Below are 19,896 nucleotides of genomic sequence, written 5' to 3'. Positions count from 1 at the left end.
TTTAAGTATTTTCTAAATGTCCCCACACTGTTGGCCCAATATCTATGACTTATTAACTCAGATGAATACAATGTAGGTTAATTGAGGCCAAGAATATGAGTTAGTTCAGTGGTTCTCAACCTTGCTTGTGCATTAGAATCATCTGGGAGCTTTATATATTTTTTTTTAAAGATTTTATTTATCTGTCAGAGAGAGACAGCACAAATGGGGGGGAAGTGGCAGGCAGAGCCGGCAGAGGGAAAAGCAGGCTCCCTGCTGAGCAAGGAGCCCGATGCAGGACTCGATCCCAGGACCCGGGGATCATGACCTGAGCTGAAGGCAGATGCTTAAGTGACTGAGCCACCCAGGCATCCCAGCATCTGGGGAGCTTTAAAGAAATGCTAATGTTACTAGTATTTTTAGGCCCCACACCCAGATATGATGATTTAATTGATTTGGGGTAGATTCTGGGGTAGTTTTTTAAAGCTCCCCAGGTGATATTAATATACAAGTAGCGTGGAAAAACTGGGATAGCATCAGTATGAATTTATAATTTATGGTCACAAGGAACCTTAGAAATACTCTAGTTTTGGAACTTTGCTTTTAATCCATGGAAACTATGGTCAACAAAGTCTTGTGTAAACAAGTAAAATAGAGAAAAGCAGAGTTGTTCTAATTAGGCAGTAGAGGCTGGGAGGGAAGCTTTATCTGATAGGCCTCCGCCTCGCCCCTGTCCCATCTCTCTTATATAACCTTCACTGATGCTGCTCCCCGTCCTCCAGTCCCCAAGAATTCTCCATATAATAGTTTAAAAAATCCTGACAACTAAAAAAAAAAAAAAAAAAAAGTCATTCTCTCATTCATGAAATATTTTTAAGCTCTAACAACATGACTGGGGCTGATATATGGGAACACTTCATATTTTCGAGTGGAAAACAGACAAATGACAAGTGTATATACAAGAAAATAGGAGGAAATTCATTTTGCACTCTCTCTGTCAAAGAAATAAAAATAAAATCTTAAAAAAAAAAAAAAAAAAAGCAGAGGGCGCCTGGGTGGCTCAGTCATTGAGCGTCTGACTTTGGCTCAGGTCATGATCTCAGGGTCCTGGGATTGAGTCCCGCATTGGGCTTCCTGCTCGGTGGGAAGCCTGCTTCTCCGAACTCTCCCACCCCTGCGCTTATGTTCCCTCTCTCACTGTGTCTCTCTTTCTCAAATAAATAAATAAAATCTCTAAAAAAAAAAAAAAAAAAGCAGATAGAAATGACAAAGAGCCAAAATCAAAGAACAGAACCAACATAAACAATAAAGAAAATTGATAAATCAAAGTTTGGGTGTTTGGTGGTGCCTGGCTGGTTCTGTTGATAAAGCATGCAACTCTTGATCTTGGGGTCATAAGTTCAGCCCCACATTGGATGTAGAGCTTACTTTTAAAAAAAATTGTGTTTGTTTGGGTTTTTTTTTTTTTTTTTAAGATTTTATTTATTTATTTGAGAGAGAGAGAGAGAGAAAGCACAAGCAAAGGGAGGAACAGAGGGAGAGTGAGAAGCAGATTCCCCACTGAGCAGGGAGCCCAACATGACCCTGAGATCATGATGTGAGCTGAAGGCAGATGCTTAACAGACTGAGCCAGCCAGTCACCCCCAAAATTGGGTTTTTTCTTAAGAGATTAGTAAAATAAACTCCTATAAAGACCGATCAAGAAAAAAAAAAAAAGAGAGAGAGAGAGAGCACAAATTACTAACATCAGGACTAAAAGTGGGATAAAACCACAGATCATACAGACATTAAAAGGATATTAAAAGAATATTATGAACAATCTTAGGCCACTGAATTTTACAAATTAAATGGACAAATTTTTTTGAAATATATAATTTACCAAAATTGTAATATGTATTAAAGGAAACTGAATTTTGTTTTCAAAAACCTTTCTACTAAGGAAACTATAGGCCCAATTAGTTTTCCTTGTAAATTCTATCAAACATTTAAGGAAGAAATAGTACCAATCCTATACAAACACTTCCAGAAAAATAGAGAAGGAAACAATTTCCAACTCATTTTATAGGGCCAGAATGACCCTAATACCAAAACCTAAAAAGACTACATAAGAAAATAAAATTACAGATCACTATCCCTCCATAATAAGATGCATAATCCTTAACAATTATTAGTAAATCAGGGGGGCCTGACTGGCTCAGTTGGTTAAGTGTCCAACTCTTGATTTCAGCTCAGTTCGTGATCTCAGGGTCATGTGATCAAGCCCCGTGCCTCATGCTCCGCACTGGGCACAGAGCCTACTTAAGATTCTCGCTCCCCCTCTTCCTCCACCCTTCCCCCTCTCTAAAATATGTAAAATCGATGTAATTCACCATATTCATGGAATAAACAGTATGATTATTTCATAGATGAAGAAAAAATATGACAAATTAATTACCCATTCTTGATTTAAAAAAAAAACTCACAACATTAGGAATAGGAACGAATGTCCTCAATTTGATAAAGAGCATCATCAAAAAACTTAGAACTATCACCATACATAATGGTAAAATAAACACTTTCTCCCTAAGATAGGGAAAGAGGAAAAGATGTCCACACTCACCCCTTCTAATCAACATTGTACTAGAGATCCTAGTCAGTACAAGAAGATGAAAAAAGAAATAAAAGGCATACAGACTGGTGAAAGAAGTAAATTGTCTTTGTTAGCAAATGACATGATTGTCTATGTGGAAATTTTTAAAGACCCTACAAAGTAACTACTAGAACTAATAAGTGAATTTAGCAAGATTGAGGACGTGTGGGCAATTTTTTTTTTTAAGTAGGCTCCATGCCCAGTGTGAAGCCCAATGTGGGGTTTGAACTCACAACCCTGAGATCAAGACCTGAACTGAGATCAAGAGTTGGATGCTTCACCGACTGAACCACACAGGTACCCCCATTAGGGCAATTTTTAAAAAATCAATTGTTTTTCTGTATACTAAAAGCAAACAACTGCAAAATAAAACTTCAAAACAATTCAATTTGCAATAGTGTTAAAAATCACAAAATCTACAGAAATAAACTTAACAAATGATATGCTAGACCTTTACATTGAATGCTATAAAATATGACTGAGAGCAATTTTTTAAAACCTAAATAGGGCGCCTGGGTGGCTCAGTTGGTTAAGCGACTGCCTTCGGCTCAGGTCATGATCCTGGAGTCCTGGATTGAGTCCCGCATTGGGATCCCTGCTCAGCAGGGAGTCTGCTTCTCCCTCTGACCCTCCCCCCTCTCATGTGCTCTCTCTCTCTCATTCTCTCTCTCTCAAATAAACAAAATCTTATAAATAAATAAATAAATAAATAAATAAATAAATAAATAAATAAATAAAACCTAAATAAATGGAAAGATATACAGTGTTTAAGAATCCAAGAACTCAATATTAAGATGCCAATTCTCTCAAAATTAATCTATACATTCAATGTAATCCAAGCTGGGTCCAATATATATAGGGATATACAAAGGACCAGAAAGCCAAAATAATTTAGAAAAAGAAAAGTAAAATTGGAGACTTGCACTAACTGACTTAAGAGCTACTATAAAGCTATAGCAGTCAACACAATGTGGTGTTGACATAAGGTCAGGCAAATAGATTGATGTAATAGACTATAAGAGTGCAGAAATAGTCTCACTTTTATATGATCAATTCATTTCTGACAAATGTACAAAAACAACTAAATGGGGAAAGGAAAGCTATCTCACAAATGGGACTGGCACGAGTAGATATTCATATGGGGGGGGGAATGAAATTTGACTTTACCTCACACCATAAACAAAACTTAATTTGAGAAGGATCATACACCTAAGCATAAAGCTGAAACTATAAGGCTCCGAGAAAAAAATGTAGAAGAATATCTCTTTAACATGGTAGCCAACAAAAATTTGTTGGGCAGGACATAGAAAACAGTAAACATTTTTTAAAAAGACAAGTTAAACTTCATCAAATTAAATACTTTATCTCATCATAAGAAAAATTAAGTGAAAAGGCAAGCCACGGAATGGTGGAAATATTCATAAAATATATGTATGACAATGGACTTACATCCAAAATAAAGAACTACTACAACTCAATAATAAAAAAACAAATGATCCAATTTAAAATGGACAAAAGACTTCAATAGCCATTCTGCAAAAGATGTACAACTAGCCAATAAACATGTTTAAAGATACCAAGGGAAACGGGTGAAAGTGGTCAAAAGATCCAAACATCCAGTTGTAAGATAAGTTCTGGGGATGTAATGTACAGCATGATAACTATAGCTAACAATACTGTACTGTGTATTTAAAAAGCTGCTAAGAGAGTGGGGCACCTGGGTGGCTCAGTTGGTTAACTGTCTGCCTTCGGCTCAGGTCATGATCCCAGGGTTCTGGGATCGAGCCCCGGGTCGGGCTCCCTGCTCAGTGGGAAGCCTGCTTCTCCCTCTCCCTCTTTCTGCTGCTCCCCTTGCTTGTGCTCTCTCGCTCTGTCAAATGAATAAATAAAATTAAAAAAAAAAAAGAAAGAAAGCTGCTAAGAGAGTAGATCTTAGAAGTTCTCATCATAGGAAAAAATATTTGTAACTATGTGAGGTGATATACGTTAAGTAAACTTACAGTGGTAATCATTTTGCAATACATACATATGTCAAATTATTATGTTGTACACCTTAAACTAATACAATGTTTCATGTTAATTGATCTCAGTAAGACTTGAAAGAAAAGAACAAACTAAAAGGAAATATGCTCTTCAAAATGGTTAAAATAAGTAAATAAATAAAGACACTCTACATCATTAGTTCACCGGGGAAATGCAGTATGAGAAACTACCACACATCACTAGAGTGCTAAAAAGAAAAAGACTGAAAACTGCCTGGCAAAAGATACGACACAACAAAACTTCAGTATATTGCTAACAGAACACACTCCTACATACTCCTATGATCTTTTACTCCTAGGTATTGATCCAAGAGAAATGAACACATATATCCACAAAAAGACTTTATAAGAACGCTCATTGCAGCTTTATTCAAAATAGCCAAAAATCAGAAACAATCTTAAATGAAGGGCCATGCGAGAACTTTCTGGGGTGACTAACCTTAACACACTTAATGGTGAACTGTAAGGTTTTGCTCTCACCACTTCTATTCAATATTGCACTGGAGATTCTAGCTAGGGCAATTAGGGAAGAAAAATAAAAGCCATCCAGATTGGAAAGGAAGAAGCAAAATTATTTCAGATGACACAAACTTATATATAGAAAGTCCCAAAGAACCCACAAATAAACTAATAATTAAACAGATTCAGCAAGGTTGTAGGTAACAGATAAATATATAAAAATTAACTGTATTTCAGGGGCGTGTGAGTGGCACAGTTAAAGCTTCCAACTCTTGGTTTTGGCTCAGGTCTGATCTCGGAGTCGTGGGATCAAGCCCTGCATTGGGCTCTGCACTCAGCAGAGTCTACTTGAGTTTCTCTCTCCCTTTACCTCTGCCCCTCCCCCGCTTTCTCTCAAATAAATAAATGTTTAAAAAAACTGTATTTCAATACACTAGTAATGAATAATTCATAAATGAAATTAAGGAAACAATTCCATTTACAATAGTATCAAAAAGAATGAAATACTTAGGAATAAATCCAACTGAAGAAGTGCCAGACTTGGGCACTAAACTATAAAACATTGCTGAAGAAAACTAAAGGAGACCTAAATAAATGAAAAGACATCCCATGTTCATTAAGGAGTGCACTTGTGATGAGCATCAGGTGATGCATAGAAGTGCTGAATCACTATACTGTACACCTGAAACTAATATTATACTATAAGATAACTAACTGGAATTTAAATAAAAACTTAAAAAAAAAAAAAGACATCCCATGTTCATTGATTGGAAAACTCAATAATGTTAAATGGCAATAGCCCCCACATTGACCTACAGATTCAATGCAATCCCTACCAAAAATCCAGGGGCCTTTTTTTTTTTTTGCAGGAATTGACAAGCCAATCCTAAAATTCATATATAAAAGCAATGGATCCAGAATAACCAAAACAATGTGAAAAAGAGGGACAAAGTTGGAGGGCTCACACTTCCAATATCCAATTTCCAAAACACTCTACACAGCTACAGTAGTCAAAACTGTGTAGTACTAGCATAAGGAGAGACATTTTGAACAGAGGTGCCAATACAATTAAATGAGGAAAGAATAGTCTTTTGAACATATAACACTGAAACAACTGGATATCCACATGCAAAAAAATTAAGTTGTACCCCTTACTTACACCTTACACCCTACATAAAAATAAACTCCAACAGATCAAATACCTAAATGGAAAAGCTAAAACTACAAACCTTATAAGAAAATATAGTTGTAAATCTTTGTGACTTTGGACTAGGCAATAATTTCTTTTTTTTTAAGATTTTATTTATTCATTTGAGAGAGAGACAGAGAGACAGATAGCGAGAGAGAGCATGAGTGGGGAGGAGAGGGAGAAGCAGGCTCCCTGGGATCATGACCTGAGCCAAAGGCAGACAGATGCTCAACCAGCTGAGCCACCCAGGTGCCTCTAGGCAATAATTTCTTAAATGTGACACCAAAACTATAAGCAACCAAAGGGAAAAATTAGATAAATTATACTTCATCAAAATTAAAAACTTTTGTACTTCAAATATGTCTAGTAAAATGAAAAGACAACCCACAGAATGAAGAAAATATTTATAAATATATATCTGATAAATCTCTAATATTCAGAAATATTGAAAAATTCTTACAACTCAGCTATAAAAAGAAAATATAGGGGCTTGAATCGACACAAAGGATCAGAATAGATATTTCTACAAAGACATAAAAATGGCAACGAACACATGAAAAGACGTTCAGCATAATTAGTCATTAGAGAAGTGCAAATCAAAACCACAGAGAGATACTACTTTATTCCTACTATGATGGCTTTAATCAAAAAGATGGACAATAACAAGTATTGATGAGGATTTGGAGAAATTGGAACCCTCATGCATTTCTGGTGGGAATGATGCAACCACTGTGAAAACTAGCACCTCAAAATGTTAAACGTGGACTTACCATATGACCCAGCAATTCCACTCTTAAGTGTATATCCAAGAGAAGTGAAAACATGCTCAGGTAAAAACTTATACAAAAATGTTCAGACCACTAGAGGGTATTATGCTAAGTGAAATAAGTCAACCAAAGAAAAACAATTATCATGATTTCACTCATATGCAGAATTTAAGAAACAAAACAGAGGATCATAGGGGAAGGGAGGGAAAAATAAAATAAGCCAAAATCAGAGAGGGAGACAAACCATAAGAGCCTCTTAACTATAGAAAACAAACTGAGGGTTGCTGGAGGGGATGTGGGTGGGGGGATGGGGTAACTGGATGGTGGACATTAAGGAGGGCACGTGATGTAATGAGCACTGGATGTTATATACAACTGATAAATCACTGAACTCTACCTCTGAAACTAATAATACACTATATGTTAATTTAAAAAAATGTTCTGAGTAACATTATCATAATAGCCAAAGAGTAGAAACAACCCAAGTGCCCATCATGTGATAAGCGGATAAACAAAATGTGGTACATCTATACAATGGAATATTATCCCACCTAAAAAGGAAAGAAGTACTGGTTTAGACTACAACATGGATGAACCTTGAAAACAGTACACTAAACAAAAGATACGACATATGACAATTCCATTTACAAGAAATGTCCAGAATAGGCAATTCCATAGACAGGATAAATTAGTTTACATTAGGAAGGGAGGAAGGAGGGAATGGAGAGTGACTGCTAATGGGTATGGGATTAACTTTGGAGTGATAAAAATGTTCCGGAATAAAATGGTGGGAATGATTACACAAATTCATAAATACACTAAAACTCACTAAATTATACACTTCTAAAGGCTAAATTTTAAGTTATGTGAATTACATTTCTTTTTTTTAAGATTTTATTTATTTATTTGAGAGAGAGAGATAGAGCATGAGCAGGGGGAGGGGCAGAGAGAGAGAGAGGGAGAAGCTGACTCCATCCGCTGAGCAGGGAGCCTGATTGGGTACTTGATCCCAGGACCCTGGAATCACAACCTGAGCCGAAGGCAGATAGATGCCCGACCAACAGAGCCACCCAGGTGCCCCTGTGAATTACATTTCAAAAAGGGAGGCAGGGATCTCCTCCATCCCCAAATCCTAATCTTCTTTTCCAGAGGCAACTAATGTTATTTGTTTCTTGAGTACCATTCCTGAAATAGAGTGTATACATACAAATGTATATTTGTGTGTCTATAGGTCCTTTATTAAAAACAGAAATATGAGCATAGCAGATACTTTGTCCTAGACTTTTTCTCCTTACAATATAACTTCAACATCATTCCTCTCTACAATATAACTTAGTGATTATTCCATTTCAACATGTGTTAAGTATTCCTCAATCCTCTCTATTTTTTAGATATGCTATAATTTAGTTTGCTAGTCTTTTGCCACTACAAATAATGTTGCAATTAATTTCCTTGTATATATTTCCATTACATGTGTATTAGTGGAACGCATTTCTAGAAGTAAAATTTCTGGTTGAAAATGTGGTTTTTCTTATTTTATTTTGATAGACTGCCATTATTGATTTAATGTCTCTCTTTCTTACTAGATTATAAGTTCTCTGAGGACAGGGCCCATTTCTGTTTGGTTGGCCAGGGTAATCTAGATTCTAACACATTGCTTGACATACTGCTTTATATATTTGTAGATGGACAAGCCTGTGTGCTTTGTTGTACAAAGTGTCAAATGGAGATTCGAAGCAACATCATTCAAAAAAAAAAAAAAGAACTATTCAGTTTATAGAGATAAGAATTTTTTGGAGATTGGTTTTAGTTTGTTTGTCCTTACTTTTCATCCAGTTGTTTGTTATTTTTTTCCTTTTCAACTCCAGTGTGTTTTCAAAAATTATGGGATCAGGAGCGCCTGGCTGGCTCAGTCCGTGGAGTGTGCAACTCTTGATCTCACATTCATTAGTTTGAGCCCTACATTGAGTGTAGAGATTACTTAAAAATAAAATCTTTTAAAAAAAAAATTATGGGAGGGGCACCTAGGTGGCTCAGTCAGTTAAGTGTCTGCCTTCGGCCCAGATCATGATCCCCAGGTCCTGGGAACAAGCCCTGCATTGGGCTCCCCGCTCAGCAGGGAGTCTGCCTCTCCCTCTCTCTCTGCCCCTCCCCACTGCTCATTCTCTCTCTCTCTCTCTTTCTCTTTCAAATAAATAAATAAAATAATATAAAATTATGGGATGAATTGCAATGTGTCATTCTAAGAAATATAGAATCCTTAATTTCACCTGAAGATATCAACATGTTTTATTAAATAAATTCTTGCTTCTTATATATATATATTTCAGTTATTCAAAAAAGGGAGGATGGCGGGGTTGATTTAAACTTTAAGAAACCCAATAGCGACACCTGCTGGAGAAAATGTCAGAATCTGTTTTGAATCCATTAAACATTTTACATCAGTTTGTTTCTATTAACTGGAAGGAATTTGTTATTTTATCATAGGAGTGTTTGTAATAAGTAAATATAATTACATTTACAGAAGATTCTTTGATGCTCTGTAAAGTTACAGTTAAAAAAATTTTTTTCAGGATAAAGTCATTTTGGGAACTGATTACCCCTTTCCACTAGGGGAGCTGGAACCTGGGAAACTGATAGAGTCCATAGAAGAATTTGATGCAGAAACAAAGGTATATGCTGTTTACTTCATGGTCTTCCTGAGTTTTCCCGCTCTAATTCTTTGGTTTCAGAGAACTTTGATACGCGACAACAAAGAACAAGGGAAACATTATGCTTAATATTCCTAGAATTGTTACTAGAAATAGTGGAACTACTAAAGGGCACAACGCAGAGTACTAACCGCTATACGATCACGGCGCGCCACCCTCCCCGCGGCAGGAACTACTAAAGGGCAAAGGAAGATGTGGTACATATATACATTGCAATATTACTCAGCCATAAAAAAGAATGAAATCTTGCCATTTGCAACGATGCAGTTGGAGCTAGAGCGTATAATGCTAAGTGAAATAAGTCGGTCAGAGAAAGACAAATACCATTTCACCATGTGAAATTTAAGAAACAAAACAAAGGGAAGGGGCGCCTGGGTGGCTCAGTTGGTTAAGCAACTGCCTTCCGCTCAGGTCATGATCTTGGAGTCCCCGGATCGAGTCCCGCATAGGGCTCCCTGCTCAGCGAGGAGCCTGCTTCTCCTTCTGACCCTACCCCCTCTCATGTACTCTCTCTCATTCTCGCTCTCTCAAATAAATAAATAAATCTTTAAAAAAAAAAAAAGGGAAAAAAGGAGACAAACCACAAAACAGACTCTTAACTATAGAGAAGAAACAGATGGTTCCCAGAAGGGAGGTAGGTGGGGGGAGGGGTGAAACAGGTGATGGGGATTAATAGTACATTTACCTTGAGAGCACTCAGTGGAACTAGTGAATCACTACATTGTACACCTGAAACTAACTTTATGTTAACTACGCTGGAATTAAATTTTTTAATTTTTTTTTTTAAAAAGCTGAAAGTCAACCTAGTACAACTAAATTCATAAAGCCAAGAACAAAAACCATAAAGAAGCATATCATAATCATATATTTATGCTTGTATGTTCGATGAACAAGAAAAATGTCTGTTTTTCCTTTTAACATTTCTGTAACAAATCTACCAATCTCAAAAATTATAATGATCCTGGTTATTCGGATATTGAGACTAAAGTCTTGATTAACAAGGACTCAAAGAACCAGAACTCTCAAGTAACTGGATTTTTTTCTTTTGGCATTTGATTTTTAGGGTGGATAAATGATACTAAAATGTACTATAATGTTGCCACTGCCTATTCTGCCCCTTCGGCTTATGAACCAAGATGAGTTTAAAATGAGAATCTGTCCTCAGATCCCCTCTCCTTTGTCATCCCCCTCCCATCCCACTCCTACCCCACAACAAAACAAGTTCTTCCTAAGGGATTCATTGCCAATCATAACCGGAGTCAAGCTTGGCCAAAAATGAAGACATAGGAACATATAAACTCTTAACAAATCTTACAAATTCTCAGTCATGGGGTGCCTGGGTGGCTCAGCCAGTTAAGCGTCTGCCTTCTGCTCAGGTTATGATCCAGGGGTCCTGAGATTGAGCTCCCGTCATCGGGCTCCCTATTCATCAGGGAGTCTGCTTCTCCCTCTCCCTCTGCTCCTCCTCCCACTCGTGCTTTCTGATTCTCTCTCTCAAATAAATAACCTTTAAAAAAAAAGTCTCATTCATAATCTTTTGCATAATTCCTGGCTTTCTTCTAAACTAGAATCCAAGTTCCCTTAGCCAAAATTAAACTTAAACCAAATTACCCTAAGTATCCTGATTAAACCTTTGACAGAATAATAATAATAATTACTATTATTATTTTTGCCTCTAGTTATTTATTGTATCTGCTTATAACTTTTAAGGTCAAAGTTTTAAAAAAAATCTTACATGAAAATGTTATACTCACAAATTCATGACATTCTGTACAAGGTTACTGTAAAATTGTTTATAATAAAAGATCGAAAACAATCTAGTTTTCAGAGAGAAATAGTTAAATAAATAATATATCCATACAATGGAATGTATGTAGCCATAAAAAAATTAAAAATCAATTTCCAAAGTATCTTAAGTTTAAAAAGCAAGGTACAAAACAACGCATACATTGTACTTCCATTTGTGTATAATACACTATCCATTTGTAAAAAATGTCCATATACCTAAATATAAGTATTTGCTTATATATGCATAAAATATTCTGGGAAAACAGACAAGAAACTGATAACTCTGGAAAGAAAAAGTACTGGTTGGGTGGCAGTAGTGAAAGGAAGCATCCATTTTCTACCCTTTGAATTTTGAGCCACATAAAGGTAAATTTCACTAAAAAATTTTTAGACACAATAAACCCATTTGATGACCACAACAACACTGGGAGGTAGACAGGCGGATGCATTCCACCATGTAGATGCAGAGGAGGAAAACAAGATTTGGGTGCTGGGTGATTTGCCAAAGGCAATATTAACTGTTAGATTATAGCACATGGACCCAACCCCAAATCTGACATGCCAAAATGTATCTTCTTCAAACGATAGTTGGTACCAACATATTTTTAAAAGTAAAGCAAACAGTTTTCTCAGAGCAACAATAGTCACTTCTAAATCCTCCTTTAAGATGGGGATGGCCCAAGTGTGTATCAGGGAAGAACCCTGAGTAAGAAGTCCCTGCCTCAAATCCCCCACTGTCCAAGGCTGTGTAAGAACACTGAAGTGATCAAAATATATAGAGACACATTAATATCCAGAGACGTTACACAACCCCATACATGTTTCCTTCTACTCTCAGCTACATGGTGCCCTTTGCAAGCTGGACATATATCAAGTAAGTTACCCCCTTAACTCACAGGATTTTTTTAAAGATTTTATTCATTTATTTGAGAGAGAGAGAGAGAAAGGGAGGAAGGGAGCGTGCACACATGAGCAGGGGAGGGGCAGAGGGAGCTGCAGACTCCCCACTGCGCAGGGAGCCTGATGCAGGGCTCCAGGATCATGACCTGAGCTGAAGGCACATGCTTAACCAACTGAGCCACCCAGGCGCCCCAGCTCACAGGAGTTCTTGCTGTGGGGTTGACCTAGTCTATAACTGGGAAGAAAGTGAGGAAAAATTTGGCAGTCCTTTTTTTCATCTGAAATCTATAAATTTACATATTTGTACCATATTCTGAGGTGCTTCATCTATCACTTCTCTTGTGCCAAAAGAGCTTACCTTTTATTCATGGCCATGTGAAGGGACAACACATATGTCTAAAAACTGGAGGATGTCTAGATGACTTCTGGGCACTATTTCCAGCTCACCTGTCCCACAGACCTAACCTGTACCTTTTCTCTATGAAGTTGACCTTTGAACAACACAAGAGTTAGGGGCGTTGACCCCTACATCAAAATCCACATATAACCTTTGGCTCCCCAAAAACTTAACTACTAATAGCCTGCTGTTGACCAAAAGCCTTACCGATAACATAGTTGATTAACACATATTTTGTATCTTACTTGTATTATATACTGTATTCTTACAATATCTCTTTTTACAATTTTTTACTTCTAGGCTACACAGTTTGTGAGTTTTTTCAAATTGTCACAAATCTCCAAAGAATTTTCCAATATATTTATTGAAAAAAATCCTCACGTATGTGGACTTCCACAGTTCAAACTCATGTTGTTCAAGGGTCAACTGTATTTGTCTCTAAATAGTCCTTGAAACCCATTAGAGGGTCCTATATAGGTTTCGAAATAAGGCATTTTTTCCTAAGAGGGCTTTCCCCCTTATAATTCTCCTTTCTTCCCATGACCAACTTTCAAACTTAGATTTTAAATAGTGGGGCAGACAGGGGTCAAGAGATTCATTGTTTAACCTGCTAAACTTTTTCTCTCACATTGGGAAATTCATCTTTTAAAAATCTGATAAAGGGGCGCCTGGGTGGCTCAGTCGCTAAGTGTCTGTCTTCGGCTCAGGTCATGATCCCAGGGTCCTGGGATCGGGCCCTGCATCGGGCTCCCTGCTCAGTGGGAAGTCTGTTCTCCCTCTCCTACTCCCCCTGCTTGTGTTCCCTCTCTCGCTGTGTCTCTCTCTGTCAAACAAATAAAATCTTTTAAAAAAACCAAACAAACCTGATAAAGACACTCAGTAAAGTATTTTGAAATAACCATTAAATAATACTTTAAATAGAACCTTTCTTTTCTTTTGCAGGATAAACTCAAAGCTGGCAATGCCCTAGCATTTTTGGGTCTCGAAAGAAAACAATTTGAATGACTGGATTTCCTAAAAAGGCAAACATTCAAGAAGTTATTTTATTTTTGTTTTTAAATATGTATCACACATGCATTACTAAAATCTTATTTGGAACTATTTTACCCAGAAATAGAATATCCACAAATGTTCTAAATTATTCATAACAAAAATGACTCACAGAATATGTTTTCATTCTGAAAAACAGCACATTATTTTATGCACAAATCAAAAATGATTTTCCCAACACTTTTTAAATTAATGTCAGAAATAAAAAGCAAAATGTCATTAATGATTTATATGTAGAAAGACCAACCACCAGACTCATCCTGGAGGGCTGAGGTAGGTTCTCCACTTTGAGCAAGTATATGTGAAGAGGGCCCAAATAACCCATTTTTATCCACTTTTAACACCCTCCATTAGTCCACAACTGGGCCGGGAATGCTTTACAATCCAAAAAAATAAGTGATACATATATTGCATCATCTCTAGAGGGCTTATAGCCCAATTAAAGAGGCAAGACACATGTTCATGGAATAATTACTAAGCAATACAATCGGAAGCACAGAAGTTTCAGTAAGAAAAACTCATCTGGGGGGTGCCTGGGTGGCTCAGTTGGTTAAGCAACTGCCTTCGGCTCAGGTCATGATCCTGGAGTCCCAGGATCGAGTCCTGCATCAGACTCCCTGCTCAGCGGGGAGTCTGCTTCTCCCTCTGATCCTCCCCCTCTCATGCTGTCTCCCATTCTCTCTCTCAGATAAATAAATAAAAAATCTTTAAAAAAAAAAAAAAAAGAAAAACTCATCTGGATTCAAACTTGGGCAGATCTTCACAGAACTCGGGCTGAGTCTCTAAGGATGGACAAGCCTAGTTGGAAGATGGGAAATAGACAAAGAGGCAAATCTACAAGAACAGGAATTTCAGACAGAATGAGAACTTACCTATTCTGAAGAAAAGCTCCAGTCTATAATTTACTTTTACCAGAAGCTCTTTTAATTTAAAATACTGAGCAAAATGTGTAAAGCTAGTTATGGAGATTGAGCAAGGAAATACCAGGGTAGCTTTGTTCTACTTACTTCATTTATGGTTGTCCCATCTGGGCTGCTGAAAATGAACTTGGTCCTGGGAGGGGTGATGAACATCTGTGGTTCATGTACCTCTGGCTGAATTCTAAAACCAAATACAATTTTTCAAAATGACCCTCTTGGGGCGCCTGGATGGCTCAGTCATTAAGCATCTGCCTTCGGCTCAGGTCATGGTCCCAGGGTCCTGGAATCGAGCCCCGCATTGGGCTCCTTGCTCAGCGGGAAGCCTGCTTCTCCCTCTCCCACTCCCCCTGCTTATGTTCCCTCTCTCGCTGTGTCTCCCTCTGTCAAATAAATAAATAAAACCTCCAAAAACAAAAAAAAAATGACTCTCTTGCTTTGGATTCATTCATAGTTCTTTTCCATCCTATTAGTCCAGAAAACCAAGAGTTGAGTACTGGCATGTAATGTGAGGTGATCTAACTTTTGCTAAACTATACCTATTCCATTATCTTCACTTTATTTAGTTCAGTACTCCCTCTTTTTCCTGCTCCTCCTGTTGCTTTCTAGGACTTTACCCACCCACCAAATCTGCCTAAAAAGAAAAACAAAGTTGAGCAAAATGGCAACATGAAGCATATGTTATTACTTTTTCCTTCCCCATTCTTTGGGGAAAACATCTGTTATTTTTCATATATTCTATATTTGAACACTTTTAATGTAGTGTTAAATCACTGTTTCATTATGAACAGTAACCTAAGCACCTTATTCAATATCATAGACAGATAAAGACAGATTAGATAGAGACAAGGATATTCATACTCACAGAGTGTTTGTGTGATCCAAGGGCTGTAGGAGTGGGGATACGAAAGTAAACAAGAAGCACAAAATTCCTTTTCTGATTACACTTACAATCTGGAGAATAAGAACACAAGTAAACAAAGGAGAGAGAACATAAAAAGGAGAAATGGAGACAGGGAGGGAAGGAAGAAGGAAGGAGGGAGGGAGGGAAATTTTTTTCTTACACCGACAAACACTATACAGAAATTAAAACAGGGAAATGTATAGAGTGACTAGAGGAAGCAGGGGGGATAAAACATTAAATTGTGGAGCCAGATAAAGCCTCTTTAGAGAGGACTTTAAACTAGACTTAAATGGTAGAATGCAATAGCCATGGAGAAGAGCCTTCCAGGCAAAGTGAAAAACCTTTGAGGCAGGAAAGAGCTTATGGCAGTTTGTGAGCAAGGAGGAGAGAGGTAGGAGGTGAAGCTGAAAAGATAGCCAGATAACTAGGCCATAGGCAAGAATTTAGATTTTATATTAAGTTTCACAGGATGCCATTGGAGTTTTTGAAATAGGTCTGTGATATGCTCTGACTTATGTGTTAAAAAAAAAAAAACAAAAAACATTAGGAGCTGTAGACAATTATTTAAGGGGGTAAAGAAGGGTAGTAGGCAGCCAAGGCAAGAAATGGTGACTTGGGCAAGAGTAACAGAATGGGGATGGTGAGATGTGGTTGTAGATAGAACTAACAGCACTTGATAAATGTGAGGAAGAGGGAAGAAGGGAAGGAAAGAAATCAAGGTTGATTCTCAGGTATCTATATGTGTGTGTGTGTACCATACTTTGTTCCATCAATCTCCTATATTTGGACATTATATATAATTTCCAATATTTGCCATTACAAATAATCCTACAAGGGGGAGGAGCAAGATGGAGGAGGAGTAGGAGACCTAAATTTTGTCTGGTCCCAGGAATTCAGCTAGATAGTTATCAAACCATTCAGAACACCTACAAACTCAACAGGAGATCGAAGAAAAGAATAGCAGCAACTCTCTGAACAGAAAAGCGACCACTTTCTGGAAGGTAGGACGTGCAGAGAAGTGAATCCAAGGCGATATTCGGGAGGATAGACAGTGGGGGAGGGGGCCTCCGTCAGCCACTACCAGCAAGTGACAGAGCAACAGAGCACAAAATTGGAACTTTTAGAAGTCTGCTCCGCTGAGGTAAGTCACTCCCGTGGCTAAGCGGGGGGTGGAACCCTCGTGGGACAGTGTGGTCTCAGGACCCTCGGGGTCACAGAAAGACCGGGGATGCCTGAGTGCAGCAGAGCTCCCAGGTATCAGAGTGGGGAAGCCGGCTGCAAAGACAGAGCCAAGGAGTAGGCTCTCAGCTCGGGGCTGCCATAAATCATGATCCGCCGCACAATCAGGCCACTGCTCCTCCAGCAGGAACCCAACAAGCGGCAGATCAAGGGAGACTCCATTTCCTCCCCCGGGAGGAGCGGCAGGGAGCTCACCGCAGGGATCTGCTGGGTTTGGAGACTACACACGGGGTCAGGTGCCAGAGATAGAGATGCTCCATCGCAGGCCGGGTGAGCACGGAGTGCGGCCGGAGACCAGGGAGACGGGACTGACTCCTTTTCTCTGGGGGCACACTGAGGAGCGGGGCCCTGAGTTCTCGGCTCCTCCGGGTCGGAGATTGGGAGGCCGCCATTTTCACTCTCGTTCTCCAAAGCTGTATGGAAAGCTTGCAGGGAATAAAAGCTCCCGAGAGCAAACCCGAGCAGATTACTTAGCCCTGACCCGGCAAGGGTGGGGCAATTCTGCCTCCGGCAAAGACATTTGGGAACCACGGCAACAGGCCCCTCCCCCAGAAGATCAGCGAGAACAGCCAGCCAAGACCAAGTTTACCCATCAATGAGAACGGCAGAACTCCAGTGCTAGGGGAATACGGCACAAAGAATTCATGGCTTTTTTACCATGATTCTTTAGTCTTTCAAAGTTAACTTTTTAAATTTTCTTTATTTTTTTTCTATTTTTTTAGTTAAATTTTTCTTATTTCCTTTTTCAACCAACTTATCAATTCCTTTTTTAGGATCTTTCTTAATTTTCATTTTTACAGTCATATTCCATCCCTTCATTGTATTTAACCTTATTTTTTGTATATATATATATTTTTTTCTTTCTTTAAGATTTTGGGATACAGTTTCTTCTAAGAGACCAAAATATACCCTAAATCTAGTGTATGACGTTGTCCTAGTCTCCCGCCTGACCACATTCTTTTTTTAAATTTTTTTTTATTCTTTTTTCAACCAATTCTTATCGTAACAATTCCTTTTTTAAAATCTTTTATAATTTTCATCTTTACATTCATATTCCATCCCTTCATCGTACTTACCCTTATTTTTGTATATATATAAGTTTTTCTTTCTTTAAAATTTTGGGAGGCAATTTCTTCTAACAGATCAAAATACACCCAAAATCTAGTGTGTGGCTCTATCTATTCTATTAACAGCCTGATCATATTCTTTTTTTTTTTTTCCCTTTCTTTTCACCCTGGTTTTAGCTCTCTTCTCATTTGTTTTATCTTTTGGTTTTTTTTTTTTTTAAGATTTTATTTATTTATTTGACAGAGAGAGACACAGCGAGAGAGGGAACACAAGCAAGGGGAGCGGGAGAGGGAAAAGCAGGCTTCCCACGGAGCAGGGAGCCCGATGTGGGGCTCGATCCCAGGACCCTGGGATCATGACCTGAACCGAAGGCAGACACTTAACGACTGAGCCACCCAGGCACCCCTCTTCTCATTGGTTTAGTGTATATATTTCTGCAGTCGTTTTTACCCTCTTAGCATTTTGTTCTCTCATTCATCTATTCTCCTCTGGACAAAGTGACAAGATGGAAAAACCTCAAAAAAAAAAAAAAAAAAGAAGAAGAAGAAGAGGCAGTACTGACTGCCAGGGACCTAATCATACAGACATTAGTAAGATGTCAGAACTAGAGTTCAGAATGACAATTATGAAGATACTAGCTGGGCTTGAAAAAAGCATAGAACTAAAATCTAACCAAGTCGAAATAAAAAAGTCTATTAATGAGGTGCAATCAAAAATGGAGGCTCTAACTGCTAGGATAAATGAGGCAGAAGAGAGAATTAGTGATAGACAAGACCAAATAATGGAGAATAAAGAAGCTGAGAAAAAGAGAGATAAAGAACTACTGGGGGCGCCTGGGTGGCTCAGCCGCTTAAGCGTCTGCCTTTGGCTCAGGTCATGATCCCAGGGTCCTGGGATCGAGCCCCGCATCGGGCTCCCTGCTCCGCAGGAAGCCTGCTTCTCCCTCTCCCACTCCCCCTGCTCGTGTTCCCTCTCTCACTGTGTCTCTCTCTGTCAAATAAATAAATAAAATCTTTAAAAAAAAAAAAAAAGAACTACTGGATCACGAGGGGAGAATTTTCAAAGGATAAGTGATACCATAAAGCAAAACAACATTAGAATAATTGGGATCCCAGAAGAAGAAAGAGAGAGGGGCAGAAGGTATATTGGAGCAAATTATAGCAGAGAACTTCCCTAATCTGGGGAAGAAAACAGGTATCAAAATCCAGGAGGCACAGAGAACCCCCCTCAAAATCGATAAAAATAGGTCAACACCCCGACATCTAATAGTAAAACTCACAAGTCTCATATACAAAGAGAAAATTCTGAAAGCGGCTTGGGACAAGAGGTCTGTAACCTACAATGGTAGAAACATTAGAATGGCAACAGACCTACCCACAGAGACCTGGCAGGCCAGAAAGGACTGGCAGGATATATTCAGAGCACTAAATGAGAAAAATATGCAGCCAAGAATACTATATCCAGCTAGGCTGTCATTGAAAATTGAAGGAGAGATAAAAAGCTTCCAGGACAAACAAAAACTAAGAGAATTTGCAAACAGCCCTACAAGAAATATTGAAAGAGGTCCTGGTCCTCTAAGCAAAGAGATACCCTAAAAGTATCATAGACCAGAAAGGAACACAGGCAATATACAGTAACATTCACCTTACAGGCAATACAATGGCACTAAATTCCTATCTTTCAATAGTTACCCTGAATATAAATGGGCTACATGCCCCAATCAAAAGACACAGGCTATCAGACTGGATAAAAAAAACAAGACCCACTGATATGCTGTGTGCAAGAGACTCATTTTAGACCCAAAGACACCTCCAGATTGAAACTGAGGGGTCAAAAACCATTTACCATGCTAATGAC

The 19,896-nt window shown here is 38.3% G+C and overlaps 1 protein-coding gene across 2 annotated transcripts in view; it reads left to right on the top strand.

The window, feature by feature from the left end:
- The window catches only part of ACMSD (aminocarboxymuconate semialdehyde decarboxylase), a 66,752-nt gene extending 52,691 nt beyond the window's left edge, over positions 1-14,061 (top strand). For both annotated transcript variants that reach the window (XM_035006652.1, XM_035006653.1), the window contains 2 exons: positions 9,639-9,737; positions 13,804-14,061. In XM_035006652.1, coding sequence (XP_034862543.1) covers positions 9,639-9,737; positions 13,804-13,866 — 162 coding nt within the window. In that variant the 3' untranslated portion in view covers positions 13,867-14,061. The remainder of the gene's footprint in view (positions 1-9,638; positions 9,738-13,803) is intronic.
- The last annotated feature ends 5,835 nt before the right edge of the window (positions 14,062-19,896 follow it).

Source organism: Mirounga leonina, unplaced genomic scaffold (assembly GCF_011800145.1).
Source record: "Mirounga leonina isolate KUSES-001 unplaced genomic scaffold, KU_Mleo_1.0 Mir_151, whole genome shotgun sequence".
Classification (NCBI taxonomy): Eukaryota; Metazoa; Chordata; class Mammalia; order Carnivora; family Phocidae; genus Mirounga; species Mirounga leonina.
Note: the sequence above shows the minus strand (reverse complement) of the source record. Positions and strands in the feature narration are given on the sequence as shown.